Source organism: Lates calcarifer, linkage group LG12 (genome assembly GCF_001640805.2).
Source record: "Lates calcarifer isolate ASB-BC8 linkage group LG12, TLL_Latcal_v3, whole genome shotgun sequence".
Classification (NCBI taxonomy): domain Eukaryota; kingdom Metazoa; phylum Chordata; class Actinopteri; family Centropomidae; genus Lates; species Lates calcarifer.
The window spans coordinates 21,727,328-21,743,941 of NC_066844.1; the positions used below are offsets into that span (position 1 = coordinate 21,727,328).

Here is a 16,614-nt window from a genome sequence, read left to right on the forward strand (position 1 = left end):
ACAGTCAAGCCATGAGAATCAGCACCACTCACAATTACATTAAAGAAGGATAACTTTTAGGAGACCTTTAACTAGATTTGGGGCCAGTTTTTTTCATCTCCTCTAACATGAGAATCTGATGTCTCTTCTTCAGCTTAACTAAGAAGGAGATGCACTGTGACATACAGCTGAAAGAGGTGCAGGTATATTTAGAGGAATCTGTTTTAATCTTATTTATTCAGTTGATTTTTAGTGTCTCCTGTTGTTCTTCCTCAAAAATCCGTATCTTATTTTATCAAATCCATTCAAAGACTATCTCTTAGTAACATCACCATTTTGGAAATTAGTCAGTTTCGACTTTAGACTATTCAGTGGGCTTCGTTCTAAATCATCTGCCCTTTAACTGATAATAAAAGAGCAGATCTTTGCACAAAATTCTTTTCAGTAGTTTCTCATACAAACACCCAAAGAAAATCATACTTAAGATGGTGTGACCTTGTACTTTAACAAAATGTCCCGCTGCTGTGCAGAAACATCTTTTCACTTTTGATCACACCATCACTGATAAAACAGTTTATTGTTAAAAGATGTTGTGATAGAGCCTCCATCTAAAGGAGTAGAGACATTTAAAAATCTGCAGTTCTGAAATATGTAGTTCGACTGCTGCTTAATATGTGCTTATATGTATGTATATATAAGTAATTAAGTCTAATCTCTCTGCTTTTAGTGAGGGATTGTACAGATTTTTTGGGTTTGTGGCAGCTGCTGCTTCTGGCTATAAACAATCTGAAACCATCAGCTTTTTCAGCTTCAAGAATCTGCAGCTTCTCTGTTAATGCTGACAAATGTCACTGTTACTGAAGTTGTTATAACAAGTATAACACACACTCAAAACACAAAAGCATATATTAATACTGAATAAACACAAAGAACAAAAAATACAATTAAAAAAATTTATTTAAATAGTTCTGTGCCTTGTCATTATTTCTTCTTGATCTTCTTGTCCTTTGCCTTCTTTTTGCTAGGCTTCTGGGCACTGGCCTTTTTGTAGAGGTAGAGTCCCACCAAGCCGAGCAGAGTGGGCACCAGGGCCAGACACACCAGGGGGAACACGTCGTTGACCATTTTCTGCCATGGCGTCTGCTGCGTTACAGAAATCACCTCCACCTCGAACTCAAGGGCGGCATCACCTTGGACAGATCAAGGTTAAATTCATCGTTCGGTAAAAAGACACAGTCACGTGTGCAACATGAAGTGAAATGCCTTAAATTTGATGTTTGGTGATGGTGATGAAGAGAACTGTCTAGCATTTAATTCCAAAATTTCACATAGATCCAGTTGAGTTGATATGTCCTGACTGTGAAGGACATAACACATGATTTCACGAGTATTAAAACTGTGTTTTAATGAGAAGCTGGGAAGTTTTCTGACATTTTGGTCTTTGGTCTGGAATTTAAAGACAATGAGGAAATATAGAATAACACCAGCCATATCCTAAAAACAAATGTTATATGTGATTGTTAAATGTATGTGATCATAGTATTGTAGAGCCATACAATAACATGCAAACAGTGATCTTCAGTATGTACAGAATGGGGACTTTCTGCAAATATGTACTACAGTATCAAAACAGAGTTTATTGCATTCAACACCAGTTAGTTTTTATTATAGGAGTCTGCATTCACGTGCCAAAATATTACACATGATGATGTGATGTGGATTTTAATATTGTCTGTTGTAGTATATGTGTAGTGTGTCAAATCCTTAACCAAACTCTTGTGTCTCTCAGTGTGTATTGACTGATATGCATGTGCTCAGTACCTGGAATCGTGGGAGGGTAACCTTTTTTCCCATATGCAAGGTGAGAGGGAATAGTGGCTTTGATTTTTTGCCTTAATGAGAAAATAAGAAACAGAAAACACAGTTACTGAAGAAGAGTTTTCTCACATTCTATCACAACACCATCAACGCTGGTATTTCTTGAATTGAATCTGTCTCTTCCCATTGAACCTTTAATTTTCTCTTACCCTTCACACACACCAACCAAGCTTTGTTCCAGGCCTGATAAGAAAATCACACAGAGAAAAGTTAATCAGCAAAGCAAGCACATTCCCTGCCACACAGCAGGCTGCAGTTATCTCTGTCATGTAACAAAATCAGTCACTGATTGAGCAACACAACCCAGATATAACTATTACTATGAAATATTGATTTACCGGCAATAACTGTCCTCTTCCCCAGCTCCACGACAAGAGGGTCCCGGGACAGTGATGAGTCGATCACCTTTCCGTCCATCAATTTGCCCTGGACGGGATAATAGATAGTACAGTTTACATTTAAATCATTTGTAATAAAATAAGAAATCACATCACAAACTTGTTACTTCACTCACTCCCCTCTTACACTGTGTAACTCTATGTTATATTCAGTTGCAGGTTGAATTGGTTTTGTGCTCATTTTACTATGTTGGTGCTATGTTGCATTTGTATTACATACAGTATATAGCATATATGTAAGCATTTGTTGATTAGATATTATACTTTAATATGGAGCCCAGGAAGAGCAGCTGTTATTAATGAAATGCTGCTCTTCCTGTTTCTGTTCTTTGGTTCATACTAAATATTGTTCTTTAGCCACAGTTTGGGCCTCATATATTACACTCAAGTCACAGAGATAAGCATCTGATTTTCTGCAAAATGTCCACTGTAAATACCCAGCAATGTTTGAAAAACCCTGGAGGTTTTTTGTTACTTGTTCTAAAGGTTCTTCAAAAATCCTCAAGGACACTTTTCTCAAGTTGAGACTTTTTGTTCGTGCAGTAGAAAGAATATTCTTCTAAGCAGATGTTAGAAGAGTTGATCAGCTCCATGGCTCCAATGTAATGGTAATACACATATGTTAACTGTGTAATTTAATGACATGGAGTTCCAATGAGCAGACGACCTGTCATTACACGTTTCGTATCATAAAACTGAGACTTTTTTACATTCCCTACGCTTCTCATGTGTGCAGGACTGAAAAACCACGAGCCTCCAGTATAATGCATGGATGAACCGGTGGTGGTGCTGCCCACTGACACACTGAGCTGCTACTGCTGACGTGTTGCACCGCCCCATCACTCCATAGTACAAGCAGAGGCGATCCACTACTCACACACACCGGATCAAACCAAATAAACCGCACACACTAAAACCACCGTCTGCCCCGAGCTCAATCACAGCTGATTTCTACCCGCTGCTGACCTCAGATCTGTTTATTATTCAGATTCAGTCTCGGCGTGTAAATGCACAAACACAGCGCGTGTCCACATGGCTCGTGCAGACGGTGCCACATTGACAACAACCGCGTTCGTCATCAGCTGGGCCCTCCAAACCTGCAAACCTTTTGTGCTGTTTTATCAGTTAGTTGACAGTGAATAAGTAAGTGTTTATTTGTCTTACCGTGTAGTGGATTTGCAGCGTGTCTCCCATTTTGGAAAGTATCAAGCAAGTTTCGGGCTTCACCTTGGGTCAAAGGAGTTGACTGTTAAACACTGTTGCATGTGTTTGTTAGAGGCTGTTATTGTGTTAAAGCTGCTTGTTTTTGTTGTTTTTTTTTACTGCAGTATGACAGTGTTACAGTGTAATTCATGTGTCCCACTCACCAGAGTCTCCACCTGCAGCTCCTCGGCTGCGTTTTCATCTCCTCGCGCGAGCCCGCAGGTGAAAGCCGCGAGCAGGAGCAGAAAAACGCTGGTCTTCATTGTGAACTTCTGGAAAAGAGCTGCCATCCAGCAACTTCCGTGTAGGGTTCTTCTACACAGCAGAGAGAAGAGAGAGAGAGAGAAGCCGAGATGCACAGTACTGCCCGTCGACCCCTGTGTCCAAAATGGCTCAATACCAGGTAATGCTGATGTGTTATAATACTGTAGCGATAAGGACTAGCAGTCCGTGGACGTTGTCCCAACACCTGGGTCTCCCTGAAGAGCCCGCCTCATACATTCCACCAGCATCCCATCAGGCTGTCTGTGGGTGGGAAGCGGAAGCGGTCTACAGAGGCGCTGGGGGCGGTGCTGTGCTCTGTTGAGCTGAGCTGAGCTGAGCTGTGCAGCCTCTGCCCGGGCTCTGCTGCTCCGTGCTGGAGCCAGTCAGGGGCAGACGTACCCTGTTAAAGCCTGCTGCTGCTGCTGCTGCAGCTGCACAGACGCCACGTCGCTGCCAGTCCCCAGGCTGACTTTAGAAATGTGAAGATGACGAGAAAGAGGCTTCAAATCGGAATTGAGGTCAAAGTCAATGAAAACTTGTTTTTGAGAAAGTATTTCTCCACAGAGATAAACATCCAGGGTTATATGTTATATTTAAGACCTATAATTAAGACCTATATTTTTTTCAATTTACAGTCTATGGTGCAACATTAAGCAGCCTATCTCAGTCTACATCAGATTTTGATTCAAAAGTTGCTAAACTCTGATTCTCAACAACGCGTGACAACTTTTTCCAAATGAGCCTGCTCACTTCAAGCCATCGAAAAAACAAGGATATGAATATGAATATGAATAAATAAATGTAAACTACTAGTTGTATTCATGTTCATGTTGTTGGATCTCATTAAGAAAATACGCTCTTAGGACCTTTCAAATCATATAACTATACTTTGAAAGTTATCCTACTCTTTGTAAACATTATTAATACGCAGTTATCTTATGTGATTATGTCCACTTGTTTACATATAGTTTATAGATGACACATGTCACATACAGAGCAGGCAGACTGGCTGTATGCAGGCCTGGATTAATGACCAGGGAGGCTCCAGGTTTTCCATGTGGCTATTAATTTATGGTAGTTTGATTAATATTTAATTTGTTTGGTACTGATGCTGTGTGCACCACTAAATCACTATAAACTGAGACTAATCGAGGCATCATGGTGACATTTTATGGCCCTCCATCATTTCATTACTGTTCTTTCATCTTGCATATTTCTAAATAAATGTGTGTTTTATCAAGTTAACACAAAAGACCAACCAAAAACTGAAATTAAAATCTATATACAAGTAGACATACGTATGTCAAACAGAAGAAATATTATGTGGTCACATTCAAATTGATTAACTGTATATTAAGCAACATACTGTTTAGAATTTAGTAAGAACAGGAGATGCTTCTCTGCTGGTGAAAAAGAGGCTCTTCACCCATGACTCACTTTCATCACTTATTTTTAGTTTCAGTTAATGTAGGAGCACTGTCACAGATCCTGTCAGACATGAACCTTTCTCACAGGGGCATGAAATGTCTGCAGGTCAGATATGAACTGTAGATGTGATGCTTAATTAGCATGTGGGACATTCAGGGAGCCTGTACGTCATCTAATTTCAAGTATAGGTGCACATAACTCTCCAGTAAGAATCCAGGAAAATGTGCCCCTCACATATAGCAGGTTTTTTTTTTACTTGCAGGCACTTGTACATCACAGTCTCTTAACAAATGAATTAATTTCTCATTCTTTTCTCTGTTATACAGTTATACAGTCTATATACAGTTATGCTATACTGTATTATTACTCCCTCACTTTCCCTCTGTCACCGCCTAAAATGTCAAACTCTGAGTCATGCATGTCAAATTTATACATTTTTATTTTATTTATTTAACCTTTATTTAACCAGGAAGTCCTTTGAGACTGCAGTCTCTTTTTCGAGGGAGACCCTACATAATTTTCCTGCTATTTCTAAACATGTTGTGTTTAAAGAAGGGATGACATTTTTGCCCAATGATTCAGCTCATTTCACCTCTCCTTATCAACCCATATCTGCAACAATGACACGCAAAACTACAACCATTTAAGTCACCAACTGTCTTAAACCCACAAGTCTTCTGTTTGCCAGCAGGATATCAAGGAAGTATCACCAGCACAGATTGCAGTATTTGTGCCACATGCTCATACATTAGACAAAAGATTTAGTTGTTCATGCAGAAAGCGATGAGTTCAGTAACAAGCTCTGGTGCTTACTAAAACAAAACTCTAATTCCAAATGTGCTGGGTTTCGTGCCACACGTCTTACCAAGCTGAAGCACCATGTTGCTTATTCATATGTAACTCTGAACCATGATCATAGTGTGGGTCATGTGCATTAACTCAGTAAAGGGCTGTATTTACAGAAAACTCAATTCCTCATATTGAAACAGGTGTGTGATCAGGAAGGGTACATTAAAACACTGTCTCAGTGCAGCACTGGAATAGAAATGAATTACTCATCTTTGTGTGCTAACTAAAGATAAAACCTACTTCCTCCCTCAGATCACAGAAGTAGATAAGGGTTTGCTGGTAAAACCACCGTATTTTCACAGTCAATGATTTTGCCCCATCACCCCATTCAGCTCCTACATGATGATGCGCTGTGGTTTTAAGCTTCACTAGCAGTAGGTCATAGGTTTTCTGTAGCTGGTAAAAACATGTTATTATGATCTGATATGTGCAGCAGCATCATAAATCAGGACTCACTCACTCTGAAATGCTCTTTTATGCAGTGTTTTATACTAATGATTGCACAGTTACTTCAAATTAGAAACTTTACTTTGTTCCCCATCTTGAGTCAGAGTTATGCAATACTGAGGACTATTTCACCATTTCCTGAAAACCCATTAACTCCACGCATACAACAGGAACTAACAGGATGTTGGGCTCAGCTGCATTTAGATTTATTACAACTTCAAAATTCTTACTCATGTAATTTTAGTTTATTTCCACTTAACACATCCTTGCTTAATACTAATTGTACAATCATACAACTCATTATAATTCAGTGAGGCAAGCATGTGGCTTTTTGTTATCTTTCGGAAACACATCTCAGATGGTTTGCAGTGTTTTAATGAGGGAAGCTGGTGATGCTACTCAGCATTTTGTGTTGTGACTATTGTGTATTGTGTGTGTGCAAATGTACTTACACAAAGTATTACCCTGTATTACATACTGAAAATATTCATACCAATTATATAAGGTTATGGACAGTGAATTTAAAATGTTGTGATGTTGTAAGGCCTCAAAACAATTTAGCCCCACAGCCAGAAAACTGACTTCCAAAATACCATCATTTTTTGAGCATTTTTTTTCCACTGAGATAAGTTGTTTTCTGTGTAGACAACAAAGTTTTCCTTTTGAAATGTTAAAGCCCTACACAGTGCACATTGAAAATAAAGGGAGGCCAGAGTCCCTGACTTGTGCAGAGCAGCTTTACTGCGACACTGTTTGTTACATATAAAATATTCTTATGCATTTTCGAAGATAAACCAGGACTGAGGTGACAATGTTTCAAAAACCTGATAGAGAAATGTCAAAACCTGGTCATTTAAGCGTCCTTAAAAAAGAAAAAAGAAAAAAAAAAAAAACAGAACTGTCAATAAAAATGTGATTTTGGTTTTTACACCTACTCTCGCGAGATGTCGTTTACTGCTGAGTTGTCCCCTGGAAAATATCGTGAGACGTTTAGTAGAGGACTCCTCAGCTAAGGTAAGTGAGGACACTGGCAACACCGTCAGCCCGCTGCATACACACGTAGGTCCTAGCAGGTGATAAAATAATGGTGTGTTTGTTGTGTGTCCCGTGGCGGTTGTGTAGCCTCGGTGTTTGTCCGGGGGCATAAGCAGCACTCGCGGCAGCGGCGGGCGGGAGGGCGGCTCGCTGGACAGCAGGATGCCCGCTGAGGATGGATGAATGGGGGGGATCGGGAGGACGGCACGTAACTCGCTAGCTACCGTCATGTCCCAACGATTGAGCGGTTACAGCTAAAATAAACCGATAAATGAGCTTATACAAGACCCGGTAATGAACAAATTATCAAGCTTGTGTGGCGAAATGAAGCGTGAATGGTTTAGCTGAAGCGGGGGGGACGTGCTGGGGCCGATGTTAACGGCTAATAACGGTCGGATAGCGGTAACGTTACCTACCCGTAGCATCCCCGGCTAACGTAACCGGAGTCACCCGGGGCTGAATGAACGTTATCAGACCGGCATGTTGCGGCCCTCGCTGCCAGATAACATCACCATCTTAAGGAGATTTGGTTGGGCACGGTGATGTTAGAGGAGCTGGTGTCAGGCTGAGAGTGTGTTGATCCTCTTCAGCACCATGGACAGGGCAGCAACTTACATCTACCGATATCTCTATTTTATTTCTCCCTTTATTGAGTCAGTGAGATAATGTGAGGTAATAGAAGGGCTTGAGTTACATTACACATAAAACGGAACCACTGTATTTTCCCCACACTGGAGAACATAAGAAAACTGTTACTGTATTATTAAAAATAAGTATTGTCATTGTGGTTTTTCACATAGCTAACACGTGTTTCAGCACTTACCACAATGTCCAGTATTTTTACTTTTAGAAGATATCACATCTCACTTTTAACTCATCAGACTGTGTTGGTAGGGAAAATGTGCAGTTTGCAGTCTGGACATTTGATGATTGTATGTTCAAAACTCTTTGGCCTCTTTGCTATGTGGCATCTAAAAGTTGCTCAACATCCTCTCTAATCCATATTATTTATATTTGTTTGCATTTTATTCACCTAATATTGTCATTGTGTTTCAAAGTAATGCATCTTACTATTGCTGTCTCTGATAACTCTGTATATATGACATCTTGAAAGAAGGATCCCATGTCTGTTTCTCATCCTAAGGTTTCATTTTCACAGTTGAAGGGTGTTTCCTTATCCGAATCGAGGGTGTTGCTTGTTGTGCAGATTGTAAAGCCCACAGAGGCTAGTTTGTGATTTGTGATCTGTACTGGCTTGACACAATTTGATGAATATTTAGACACTCTACAGCATTTTAAGGGGTTCATCATCTGGACTACAGGGGAACTGTAATCTTCTTTTGTTTCCAGCCAGGCCGGGTAATATAGGACACTTTGCATGTGCGCTGAGGGCTTGGCATTGTTACAGACTAACATTTGAAGGGGAAAAGAAAAACAGCGAGAAGGGTCTGAACAGATTGTGCTGTAGCCTGGAGTCATGGCACTGACATGCTTCTCCTTCACCCTCTCTGTGATGATTACTGTGGGCGATTAGCAATAGCTCTGCACCTGTCTTGGGAAGTGCATGTAGAGGTGAGATTTTCTGGTGATGTAGCGATATTTTTTTTTTTTTTAGAAAGGTGAGAGGGGCTTGGCTGGATCATTTCTGCTACTGTAACTTAACAAAGGCCATACAGAGGACTGTTTGGCTCATTAATAATTCTGTCTTTATTCCAATATGTGGGCTATTTAGACCACTGTCATTCATTTGATGTTTTTCCTGCAATATGGCAACACACTTCATAGTATTACTAAATGGTTATTTGCTCTGTTTCATTTCAGCCCTCCTTCGTAAATTACCCCTGCTCGACAACAGAGACTGGCCTCTGGCATCACGATCGTAGCTGCACACTGAAGTTTAAAACCTCATCTGAATCATGGGGAACATTTTTGGGAATTTGCTGAAGAGCCTCATCGGAAAGAAGGAGATGAGGATCTTGATGGTGGGGCTCGATGCTGCAGGAAAAACAACAATCCTCTACAAGCTCAAGCTGGGAGAAATAGTCACCACAATCCCAACCATTGGTAGGTGCATGGAGCAGTGACATATGATATCTTCATGCACACTAATGATAGACAACTGTGTTTGCCTCACATGCTGTATGACCTCACTTCTGTTTCCAGGGTTTAACGTTGAGACAGTGGAGTACAAGAACATCAGCTTCACTGTGTGGGACGTGGGTGGGCAGGACAAGATCCGCCCTCTCTGGAGACACTACTTTCAAAACACACAGGGTGAGCAGAGCTAATCAGAGGGTAACAGCAGCTTGAAGAGAGGAGCACTTCTCCTCCTCTTCTTTAGAAAATATTTTACTTAGCGTGCTCTCCTCGCTCTTTCAGGTCTCATCTTTGTGGTGGACAGTAACGACAGAGAGCGTGTCAACGAAGCACGAGAGGAGCTGATGAGGATGCTTGCTGAGGATGAGCTGAGGGATGCAGTCCTCCTCGTGTTCGCCAATAAACAGGCAAGAAGACATACACATACACAGTACATATGAATACAGGGCTTGTACTTCCCATTCTATCTCTGGGATAAAATTCATTTAATCTTATCATTGTCATTATATTAAATTATACCAAAGCCAAACAATTCCTCCATCAACACCTTTAAATCATATCAAAATACATCCACATGAGACAATGTCTGACATTAATGTATTTTACCTTTTGAAGCAGTTGTGTTTTTTCAGCTCCACAGAATAGCTGCAGGTGCTGTAATGAAAGACACTTGGTAATAGGTAATATATATGGTAAATTGGTCTAGGGCTGCAACAGTTATTTTCATTTTTCATATTGATTTTTTTTTTAATTTACCAGGGACAGTGTGCATTAATCAACATTGCAGTTTACACTTCAACATAAATGTGCCAGAGTTAACTAAGAGGCTAATTTTCATTCATAGTCCCTGGGTTATGACAAGATTGATCTGCCTCATATTTTATTGCACAATCAATTAATGCTTAAATCGAATATTACAAAATGACAGAAAACAGTGAAAGTCAGTTTCCTATAGTCTGAGGTGACACCTTCATGTGTCTTGTTTTGTCCAACCATTAGTCCAAAGCCCCAAAACACTCTGTCAGTGGACTAATCGATTCAGTTCTATTTCAGTTCCGCTGACGTTTTTTAAGTGATAAAAAAAATAATGAGGCCCAAATGTAAAATTATTTGACTAAATTACATTAGACAAGTTTGTGTTTATAACCTGTCAAACTTTCATTCATTCTCAACCAAACTCATGCTCTGCAGTTTCACTGGAGATAGATAATAACTTCACAAGACTTTAGGTGGACAGTGTATTTATATTATCCTGTCATACAGTCTCTCTCTGTTGCTAATAATTGTTTACTTTGTGGTGCTAAAGCTCAAAGGAATAGTTTTGTGAAATGTGCTTACTCGTGTTTTTGCTGAAGAGTTAGATGAGAGGATTGATGTGGTGCTCAGGTCTGTACACGGGTTAGCTTAGCATGAAGACTGGAAACAGGATACTGACTGCTCCTGAACCAGTCCAACACACAACTCCCTGTAATACCACAGTGGGGTTTACACTTCAGTCTTTGAGCAGATTAAACAAACAAACAGACTGGTTGTTTCTATTGTTTTCTATTATTTTGTCCCCCTCAATTATATCAATGGGGCTAGGCTAAATAACAGACACACCTCTCTGTATAATGCAGTACAGTTCAACAACACCACAAACTACATCCTGCATTAGTTTTAGCTAGGTGTACCTAATAAACTGAGAACAGAACATACATGAGAGTGATATCAATCTTCCTCTAACTCTTAGCAGGAAAGTGCATAAATGTATTTCCTTAAAGATTACCATTTGATCTTACAGTGTATAATTGCAAACACATTATTGAAGCTGCAAGTAACAATTACTGTTGTCAGTTTACTTGCTGGTTATTTACTGGATTCACTGATTAACTGTTGGTCTATAAAATGTGAAAAATGCTCTTTACAGTTTAACAGAGCTCAAGGTGACAACTTCAAAGTGCTTGTTTTGTCTGACCAGCGATGAAAAAGATCCAGAGGAATTTAATTTTCTGCCATGTATGACAACAAAAAGCAGTAAATCTTCACAATGAAAAAGCTGGAACCAGGGATTTTTTCACTCTAACCCAAACAATAAAACATGTCGCAAGCTGTCCCGTTTTCAGGGTCATTCACTAATCTCTTATTAATTCTCTTCACTGACCTCTGTCATCTCTCTGACAGGACTTACCGAACGCCATGAACGCTGCAGAGATCACAGACAAGTTGGGCTTACACTCCCTGCGTCACCGTAACTGGTACATCCAGGCCACCTGCGCCACCAGTGGCGACGGCCTTTACGAGGGTCTTGATTGGCTGGCCAATCAACTCAAGAACAAGAAATAAGAAAACTGGAAAACAGCAGCCAGCAGCCACACCCGTCCACCATTTTATTTGTTTTGGGAACTGTGTGTGTGTGTGTGGGAGGGAGGGGTACAGGTTAGGCACAAGGGCTTCTGGTTGATAGCTGCAAAGCAAGATTTGGGGTCTGGGGGAGATTTTAGGCTTTCATTTTCTGTCTGTTGAGGTTTCTAATAGTTTTCAGCTCTGCAAACAGATTCTCACATACTACATATTTAACCACTCACACACTGACACACACAAATGCACACTAACCGTAAGCAATCACATGCAGACACTTGCTTTTCCTGTGTCCACCTCTTGTCCTTAGGTGCAATGTACTGTATGTTAGTCTCTAGGTGCTGTTCCAAGTCTTGTCTGACTCCACTGAGTCGACAATGAGTCAAATGTGACTTTTTGTTGATATGTGTTTTTCAGCTGCCACTCGTCCGCGCAAACAGCTGTTCTGTGTCAGTTGCACTTCCTGTTTTTTTGTTTTTTTTTTGTTTTTCCTTTCTTTATTCCCTCTCCTGGTGGGTAACAGAGCCATGTTTGAGAACAATCATAGCTGGCAGATTCATGTCACCATAATTCACTTTGCTCTTCCTTTTAATTTGTGAGCAACGCTGAGGCACTTTGATACTCTGATAAAGCGTGCACATGTGTGCTGTATGTGTTTCTGCGAGCCGCCCAGACAGTGTTAATCATGACCAACAAGTCCTCTTACTGCCTCATTTTGGAAATCTTTTTGATATCTGTGGCATCTTTGTACTCCCCTGCGTGGCAACCTGAAGCATCGAAGCCGCCCTTTTTAAATAATTAAAAACTCACAACACCTTCTCGACTGCCTGACCTGCATGCGACCTGGTAGATCTCTCTGACGTTGTTGCGTACGTTTTCCATCCTCTCAGCTGCATGGACGTTGATGCTGTTTGTATATTTCCTCTAACTGCCCCTGATCGTGTTCTGGTGCTGTTTACCGTAAGATGCAGAAACCCACCACAGCCACCACTTCCTGTTTATCCGCCGTCAACATGTGCTTAAAACACTATCGTCAGCTTTATGGTCTTTTAATGTGAAAGCAGTGTATAGGTAAACTTGCGCATAAACCACAACACACATAACCTACAGATGCTGCTTGTCTGCCTTCTTGTATTTGCGTACGAGTACTCAAACTGCACCAGGTTGCTCTCGCTTTTGTATGTGTTTTGTCTCAGAGGGGGGAGGAGGGGGTGGTGTGTGATTTTGTCTCTGTGTTACTGAATGTGAATATTGTTGATGAATCTATAAATGGGCCATAATTATATTTATTTGACACGCATATTCCTTTTATTTCCACGACGTGTGGGCATGATTATGTGAAAGAAAGCAGGGTAAGCAGATCGATATGTGGATGTTGTAGTTTTCAGAGATTCATCAGCACATCCACAGCTCACCTCTGAACAGCAGACGAGTTACTGCGTCACCTCCGATACCAGCAGAATCCACAGATTTCTGTCAATGAAAACTATTTCTGTGTGCCATACATGGGTACAACCACTCATACACCAGTGACAGTACGACATACTGTATATCCACTCCACCAACTTATCAGTGCATTGTTCATATTCAGCATCTGTTGTGTGTTAAATCATGAGTTTGATCATTTGGGTTTTGTGGCCTTATATTTAGTAATGACTTCAAATTGATTTCTTCTCAGCTTGTTTGGTTCTGATTTTGAGTCACATATATTTATCTACAATATAAAAAGAATGATTTACAGATTTATTTCTCTATGCCCTCAAAAGGCAGGTTTTGCACCACAGTTCGAGATGATTAGGCAAAGGTTTTGTCTTATAGTATCTTTTGTTTTTTTGCCAGTATACTTGATTCATATTTGGTGGTAGATGATTTATTTGGTTTGTTTCAGGGTGTAAAGAAACTTTGATGTAGACTGTGTCTGTGAAACAATGATAATCAGTGCGAACAAAACAAAAAACAAAAAAAACCCTCTGATGATTCATTCTGTACCGTTATAGTTACACAAGTAGATTTAAAAACGGTGAAGATTAAATGACTCAATGCTGAATGCATGGAGACATCTCTATGTGATGTAAGACAACAAACAAAATCCTGCTGTATTACAAATAAACCCATTTTCTGTATGACCTGTCTCATCAACTGTGAGTGAGTGTTACTGATGGACTTACATACTAAACGTACCTGAGGAGACAGAAGACCTTGCTGTAACAAGTTTTCACCAGAAGGGGGCAGTCTTTAGCAGCAATATCTGTCCAATCAGTTTGACTCAAAGTATGAATAGCTGTATCTACTTTTCAGAATTTAAAGTTATTTCTAGTGGCTTTTTAATCCTACTTTTCTGAACTCTCTCAGTTACAAAGGTTTCTTAGAGCCTTTGCTGTGGCACTGCAAATCATAATCAGGTGCATCCTGATTGCTTTAATTATCCTTGAGATGTGTCTAATACTTGACTGGAATCCAGCTGTGGCAATTTTAATTGATTGGACATATCTTAAAAGGTAACACAGTTCACACTGCAAATCAGGGCAAATGTCTAAAACCATGCATTTCTAAAGCTTTATGTGTTCCCAGCAACACAGTGGCCTCAATAATTGTGAAATGGAGGTAGTATGGAAACAAGAGGATGAACACAGCCAGGTACAGAGAGGTCCTTCAAAAAAACCTGCTCTAGAGCGCACACAACCTGAGACTGAGGCGGTGGATCACTTTTCAGTACAACAATGACATGAAGCCCAGATTTAAACCCTATAAAACATCTGTGGAGAGACCTTAAGATGGCAGTTCACAGACACTTCTCATCCAATCTAAACTGCCCAAATCCAGGTGCACAAAGCTTGTAGAGACTTACCCAAGAAGACGTCAACAAACTACTGAATTAAGGATCTAAAGACTTTTGCAAATGAGAGATTCACATTTTTGGTTTTTAATAAATTTGCATTATTGGCTTTTGGGTGTAGATTGATGGGCAAAAATGACAGTTTTAACCATTTAAAGTGAAATCTACAACAACAAAGTGTGCCGATAGTGAGGGATCTGAATACTTTCAGCTGCAGCAGGTAAACAGGAGCTATTGTTTGTTTCAATCAGATGTCACACTCAAAACACATAAACACACACAAGGAAACATGTTTACTACAACGTTTCCCTGAAATTCACCTGTTATTCAGCAAGTTGTTTCTGTGGGGACACATAGCAAATAAATATTTTTGAGAGTGACTTCCTGGTGGAGGTGAAATATTAACCATTTGTTTGGAACAACCTCCTTTTACATTTCAGTTGACTCTGCCAGGAAGTGAAGATCACTCCTCGTGGTGGAGTGGAGAAATTTTTCTGCCAGATGTATAAATCTGTGTAATTAGACCCATCCAGATAGGAAACAGAGGACATTTTCTTGTATATGTGTGTGTCTGTTTGTGTGTATGAGACAGTCAGACTGGAGCTGCAGGCAGAGCCAGTTTCTTCACAGCAGTTCAGCTGGCTCGCCCACTCTTACAGGCAGACGATGTTTGCATGAAGCTTAAGTGACAAACTAACACGATGGGAAGAGATAAGATTTTCTAACCAAACCAGATGTTAGTCTGGGTTCAAGGAGAACACGTCCTGCTTGAATTATTCAGCACGTTGGTGTCAAGCAGTTATCTGATGAAGAAATCAGTCTGAAGTACAGCAATAAGATCACACAGCAATAAAACGATCTTACATTTCCAACATCAGCATAAAGGAGTGGAGGGGTCAAAGTTTCATTGCTTTTGGAAAACAGGTGCAGGAAATGGTCCTGTAGGCCAGTTTATTGTTGATTTTTGTGCAGGTAGTGGAGGGGATATTTTTATAAAGGGGAGTAAAGCATTTCATTCTTTATTCAGGTGACATGCTCACAGGTTATGAGGGAGACACAGGAAATTACTCACCTGTTCTGATTGTAATGATAAAGCTACTTAAACATGAAGGAGCCATGAGGAAGACCAGACCAGTTTTCAATATGGCCAGTTCATCCGTGTGATGCAAAATGCCCTAAGGGACCTGAATAGTGTAGAGCCCTTCAAATTAACTTAATAAATTACTATTTAATGAAACAGAATAGTTGAAGGAATGAGTGAGGGATGCAACACCTCCACTGCATATCTGCATTTTTACAGTGCTTAAGCACAGAAATGTGAACACTGAGAGTGACGTGGAGGACTGATGCAGAATGAGGATGAACATCCTCCTCTGTAGGGCTCCACTCAAGTTGTGTTAGAACTGAGAAAAATCATGTCATAAATTTAGTTGCAGGTGGCCCAGTGCCTGAAAGCACACTGTAGAATATCTCACTCATTTATTCACTAAAGGCCATTTCTGGCACCGTCCTCCAGGTTCTGAAGCCAAGTACATAAAATATCCTGAAAAATGCCTCGACCTTTGTTACAGGTCGTCCTTCTTGCACATTCCCCTGTCAAGTCTGTCTTGACTGTCAAGACTACAGATAAAGTCAACATTGTTGTGAAAGCGCTGTTGTGTAAATGGTCACAGTGATCAGTGGCACAGTTTTGGTACAGGACTGCATACACAGCAACTTGCAGATTTTATGAGTGTCTGGATCAGGTCCTCAAGTATTTCTTTCCTCTTTGCTTTGTGTCTCAAAACCTAAACCTCAAAACCCTGTTGTGACTGCTGAGCATCTTTCAAGGTGTTTTCAAGGCTCCCATTGGGTTTCCAG

General features: G+C 40.3%; 2 protein-coding genes across 4 annotated transcripts; one reads left to right on the forward strand and one right to left on the reverse strand.

The window, feature by feature from the left end:
- Nucleotides 1-918: 918 nt before the first annotated feature.
- Nucleotides 919-4,006, reverse strand: fkbp11 (FKBP prolyl isomerase 11). The gene is made up of 6 exons (XM_018673507.2): nucleotides 3,623-4,006; nucleotides 3,420-3,482; nucleotides 2,196-2,283; nucleotides 2,007-2,040; nucleotides 1,801-1,871; nucleotides 919-1,169 (listed from the first exon to the last, which is right to left on the reverse strand). Exons 1-6 carry the CDS (start codon nucleotides 3,746-3,748, stop codon nucleotides 961-963), a joined length of 591 nt encoding a protein of 196 aa, XP_018529023.1. The 5' UTR covers nucleotides 3,749-4,006; the 3' UTR covers nucleotides 919-960.
- Nucleotides 4,007-7,374: 3,368 nt separating this feature from the next.
- On the forward strand, nucleotides 7,375-14,041 carry arf3b (ADP-ribosylation factor 3b). Of its 3 annotated transcripts, none has more exons than XM_018673509.2 (5): nucleotides 7,376-7,460; nucleotides 9,303-9,545; nucleotides 9,645-9,755; nucleotides 9,861-9,985; nucleotides 11,742-14,041. In XM_018673509.2, the coding sequence occupies exons 2-5, from the start codon at nucleotides 9,398-9,400 to the stop codon at nucleotides 11,901-11,903; spliced, it is 546 nt and encodes a 181-aa protein (XP_018529025.1). In that variant the 5' UTR covers nucleotides 7,376-7,460; nucleotides 9,303-9,397; the 3' UTR covers nucleotides 11,904-14,041. The 3 variants fall into 3 exon arrangements, with proteins under 3 accessions (XP_050930424.1, XP_018529025.1, XP_018529024.1); XM_018673508.2 differs by having other exon boundaries at nucleotides 7,403-7,505; XM_051074467.1 differs by lacking the exons at nucleotides 9,861-9,985; nucleotides 11,742-14,041 and having other exon boundaries at nucleotides 7,375-7,460; nucleotides 9,645-9,769.
- The last annotated feature ends 2,573 nt before the right edge of the window (nucleotides 14,042-16,614 follow it).

Excerpts from the sequence above, each read along its gene's own strand:
- fkbp11 (XM_018673507.2), bottom strand. The coding sequence starts at position 3,748 with ATGGCAGCTCTTTTCCAGAAGTTCACAATGAAGACCAGCGTTTTTCTG. Across the intron at positions 3,483-3,622 it reads AGCTGCAGGTGGAGACTCTG|GTGAAGCCCGAAACTTGCTT; the intron begins GTGAGTGGGACA and ends CTTTGACCCAAG. Across the intron at positions 2,284-3,419 it reads CGCTGCAAATCCACTACACG|GGCAAATTGATGGACGGAAA; the intron begins GTAAGACAAATA and ends TATCCCGTCCAG.
- arf3b (XM_018673509.2), top strand. The coding sequence starts at position 9,398 with ATGGGGAACATTTTTGGGAATTTGCTGAAGAGCCTCATCGGAAAGAAG. Across the intron at positions 9,756-9,860 it reads CTACTTTCAAAACACACAGG|GTCTCATCTTTGTGGTGGAC; the intron begins GTGAGCAGAGCT and ends TCGCTCTTTCAG. Across the intron at positions 9,986-11,741 it reads TCGTGTTCGCCAATAAACAG|GACTTACCGAACGCCATGAA; the intron begins GCAAGAAGACAT and ends TCTCTCTGACAG.